The sequence below is a fragment of the Pyrus communis genome, chromosome 3 (assembly GCF_041283825.1).
Source record: "Pyrus communis isolate YQ-2024b chromosome 3, ASM4128382v1, whole genome shotgun sequence".
NCBI lineage: Eukaryota > Viridiplantae > Streptophyta > Magnoliopsida > Rosales > Rosaceae > Pyrus > Pyrus communis.
The window spans coordinates 16,587,240-16,591,732 of NC_142567.1; the positions used below are offsets into that span (position 1 = coordinate 16,587,240).

At 46.8% G+C, this 4,493-nt stretch overlaps 1 protein-coding gene across 1 annotated transcript; it reads left to right on the forward strand.

The window, feature by feature from the left end:
• The first annotated feature begins 217 nt into the window (after nucleotides 1–217).
• LOC148698023 (uncharacterized) lies at nucleotides 218–4,090 on the forward strand. Its single transcript, XM_088690358.1, has 2 exons — nucleotides 218–831; nucleotides 964–4,090. The coding sequence occupies exons 1-2, from the start codon at nucleotides 218–220 to the stop codon at nucleotides 4,088–4,090; spliced, it is 3,741 nt and encodes a 1,246-aa protein (XP_088546484.1).
• The last annotated feature ends 403 nt before the right edge of the window (nucleotides 4,091–4,493 follow it).

Sequence of the window (4,493 nt, forward strand, 5' to 3'; positions counted from 1 at the left end):
TGGAAGGGGAGTCGGATATTGTTAAAGGAAGGATGGTGACAAGGAAGGCGGGCAAGTTGGCTCGGGGCGGTGGCGGCTGGCCTTCAACAGCCGCAGGCCAGCCATGAGTTATATATTCTGGAACTGTCGTGGGCTAGGGTCGGCAACGACAGTCAGGGCTCTCCATGGGCTTATTTGCAAAAAGAGACCCTCTATGATCTTTTTATCAGAGACTAAGATGAAAGATCATAGAATTCTAGGTGTGAGGAGGCGATTGGGTTACTTACATGGTTTTGATGTTTCGCCAATTGGAATGGCTGGAGGATTGAGTTTATGGTGGGAGGACAATCTGGAGGTCAATATTATCTTTTCATCCAAGCATATTATTGATGCTGTGATGAGAATTAAAGGGCAAACGCAATGGAGTCGGATTACGGGTGTGTACGGAACGTCGTATAGAGTTGAGAAAAATCTGTTTTGGGAATGGATGGTTAACCAATTTATTCCCACAGATATACCTTGGATTTGTGGCGGGGATTTCAACGAATTCCTGTGGGATTATGAGAAGTCTGGAGGAGTTGAGGTCTTGTACAACAGACCAAGATTCTTAGAAGAGTTTTTGTCTTCCTCTCAGTTGATGGACTTGGGTTTCAATGGACCAACATTCACGTGGAGAGGGCTGAGAAAAGGGGATTGGGTGGAGGAGCGATTAGACAGGGTCTTGGCGAATGAAAAGAGGCAGCAACTCTGGCCGAACTCCCATGTTATGCATGAAACGGTTTTAGCCTCGGATCACTGCCCAATTGTTCTTAGTTCTATATCTGATGAGCAGAAAGGAAGGAAGATGTTCAGGTTTGAGGCGTTTTGGGTCTCGGAGGAAGAGTGCAAGAATTTGGTGGAAATGTGATGGGACCAGCGGCATCATGGTAGCCCTGTGAATAGGTGGGTGAGATCTTTAAACGAATGTCGTTATCGTTTGAGCAGGTGGAATTGTACCAAATTTAAGGGGAGGGGTAGCAGGATCCATGATCTTCTTTCCCAGTTAGATTCACTCCAGCGAGACTGGGGTCCAAACTATGATGAGATAAGGGAGATATCTCGGCAGATTGATGAGTTAAGACTCCAAGAGGAGAGTTATTGGTGCCAGCGATCGAGGGTAAAATGGTTGAGGGAGGGGGATGCGAACACTCAGTTTTTTCACTCTTCAACCCTTCAGAGGCGTAGGAGAAATAAGATTGTGAAGCTTAGGGCTGAAAATGGAAACTGGGTGGAAAATCCGTCTCAGGTGCGCCATTTAGTGGATAATCATTTCTCTTCAGTTTTTAGCTCGGCAGGGGATCGTAACTGGGGGTCGCTGCTAGATTGCATTAATCCCTCGGTCTCGACAGAAATGAATGAGGCGCTAACTGCACCGGTTACGGAGGAGGAGATAAAGGAGGCTGCTGGGAATATGGGAGGTCTTAAGGCTCCCGGCCCCGATGGTTTCCAGGGGATCTTCTATCAGACATACTGGGAGATTGTGAAGGAAGATGTTTCGGCTTTGGTCAGAGAGTTGCTTCAGGACGTCGCGGGTTCGAGATTGATAAATCAGACTAATATAGTACTGATTCCCAAAGTCCCTAATCCGGAATTTGTGTCGCAGTTCAGGCCTATCAGCCTGTGTAACTACTCGTACAAAATACTGTCAAAGATTCTTGCTAACCGGTTGAAGGTATTATTGCCTAAAATCATATCTCCATCTCAAAATGCTTTTGTGGTGGGTAGACAAATTCAGGATTGCATTGGCATTGCCCATGAGATGTTTCATTATCTGAAGGGAAGGAAAGTCAGGAACAGATTTGAAATGGGGATTAAACTGGATATGCAGAAGGTGTATGATAGGGTTGAATGGGACTTTTTGGATGCGGTAATGGAAAGAATGGGGTTCAGCAGTAGTTGGAGATCGCTAATTAATGGATGTATTTCGTCTGTGAGTTTCGCTGTTCTTCTAAATGGGCAGGCTGGAGAGTCTTTTGCTCCCTCGCGGGGTCTCCGTCAGGGGGATCCTCTTTCTCCTTATTTATTTATTTTGGTGGGGGAAGTTCTTTCCAAACTGATTCAGGGTGCGGTGGACCAAGGTAGGTTGGAGGGTGTTAAGATTGGTGGATCCGGACCCGTGATTTCTCACCTCTTCTTTGCGGATGATACCCTTCTGTTTCTGCGGGCAGATGTGAAAAACTGCAGGAATTTGAAACATATGCTGGACAAATTTTGTGTGGCGTTTGGGCAGAAGGTTAATTTGGAGAAATCCAGTGTTTTCTTTGGGGCAAATGTTCCGAAAGTGAACGCGGATCAGATGGGGAATGCCCTTGGTATGACGGTGGTTAGCAATCCGGGGACTTATTTGGGGGTCCCTGCTATTTGGGGCCGGTCGAAAAAGCGTGGTCTTGCTTATGTGAAAGGAAGAGTAATGGAAAAGCTTCAAGGGTGGAAACAAAGTACTCTATCCCATGCCGGTAAAGAGGTTTTAATTAAGGCTGTTATCCAATCTATTCCGGCGTACCCAATGTGCATTTTCAAATTCCCCGCCGTCGTTTGTCAGGAATTGGATGCGTTAGTGGCTGGATTTTGGTGGGGTTGCAAGGAGGGAGCCCAAAAGATTCATTGGGTCTCAAATGAGGTTTTGGGTTTGCCAAAAGACTTGGGTGGTTTAGGCTTCAAAAACTTTATGGAATTTAATGATGCTCTGCTTGCTAAACAATGTTGGCGTTTAATCACGGAACCGGACTCGCTGTGGGCTAGGGTGATGAAAGCCCGGTATTTTCCCCATTGCTCGATATGGGATGCGAAGAAAGGTGGTCGGGCTTCTTGGGCATGGAGCAGCCTCATCTGTGGCAGGGACGTGATCAAGGAGGGTTCCCATTGGCAGATTTTGGGCGGTCAGGAGGTGAGGGTGTGGCAGGATAGGTGGCTTCCATCCTTGCCCCTTGGACATCCGGTGCCGGTTGGCCAGGTTGCGGTTACTCCCAGTTTAAGGGTCAGTGCGCTTATCTGTCCGGAGTCGGGGCGGTGGAATCTTAGCTTTTTACAGCCTTTCATATCGGGGGAGGCTTTGCAGGCTATTGAGGAGACGCCTTTGGGGGATCTAAGTCGTAATGATAGGCTTATCTGGGATTTGAGTAAGAACGGTACTTATTCGGTCAAGTCGGGTTATAGATGGCTGCAAGGTAGATCACTGGCTAGGAGGGACAAGCGTCGGCCTTCTGTTCTTGGTGTTCCCAAGGCGTTTTGGAAGGGGATTTGGAAGCTGGAGGTGCCCCCCAAGTTGCGACATTTCTTGTGGCTTACGGTACATAATTGTCTTCCTACTCGGGAAGCCTTGTACCGACGACGGTCCTCTCTGAACTCTACTTATCCTATTTGCTGCTGCCATGATGAAACCATTGAGCACATTTTCCTTTCTTGCTCTTGGGTTGAGCCAATTTGGTTTGGTGGGGCTTTGGGGTATAAATTGGATCGTCTTTCTCTCCCGTCTTGGCTGGACTGGATTCAGAAGGTATTCTCTCCGTCTTTATGCAACTTTGGAGATACAATGTGGAGACAATCTTATATTGTTTTTACCTGTTGGTGTATTTGGAAAGCTCGTTGTGATTTTGTTTTCAAAGGGATGTCTGTTAACCTTTTAAAAGTCTTGGCTGATGTTTCTGCGGCTATGAGCTCGTTTTTTGGTGCTAAGGCAATGGCTGGGGTTAAGGGAGGGGGTGACGGGAGGAGGGGTACCCAGGTGGAGCGGTGGTGTGCTCCGGCCTCTCCTTTTGTGAAGATTAATGTGGATGCTAGTTGGTCCAAGGCCTCAAAGATGGGATTTGTTGGATTGATTGCGCGGGACATGGAGAGAAAATTCGTGGCTGCAGCGCGGTATGCTATATCTGCTCCTTCTGCTGCTGCAGCGGAGGCTTATGCGTTGCTGTACGGGTGCCAACTTGGTGACGAGTTGGGAGTAAGGTATGTAATTCTTGAGTCGGACTCCCTTGAAGCGATTAATTGTTTATCTAGTTCGCTGTCTAGGGGTAGTTATGAGGCATTTCCGGTGCTGGCTCGGGTTAAACAACTGGGGGGGGAAGTTCTTTGATTGCCAATGGTCTTGGGTGCCCCGTTCTGCTAATGGCGTGGCTCACAAGATTGCATCGGGTGGTTTTACGAAGATGAGTGATGTCGTTTGGGTCGTTAGGCCCCTATCTTCGTTGGTCTTTGTATTGAATAATGACGGACTACCTTGTCCTCATTAATTTGATTTGGTGGTGCTAGGGGTGACACCTCTACTTGGTGGAGGGGTCTTTGTGTTTTACCCATTGTCACTGCTTGTTTATTGTATGTATGTTTGCCTCTATGTAGGCCTTTTATGATATGGTATCTGGTGTTCAAAAAAACAAAAAAAAAAATTAGGCATTTTATTTCAATTTTTTATCTTCTTACCAAATTTGAAATATGAAAAGGCACTAATTTTGGTTTTTTTTTCTTTTAGTGCATTTGTT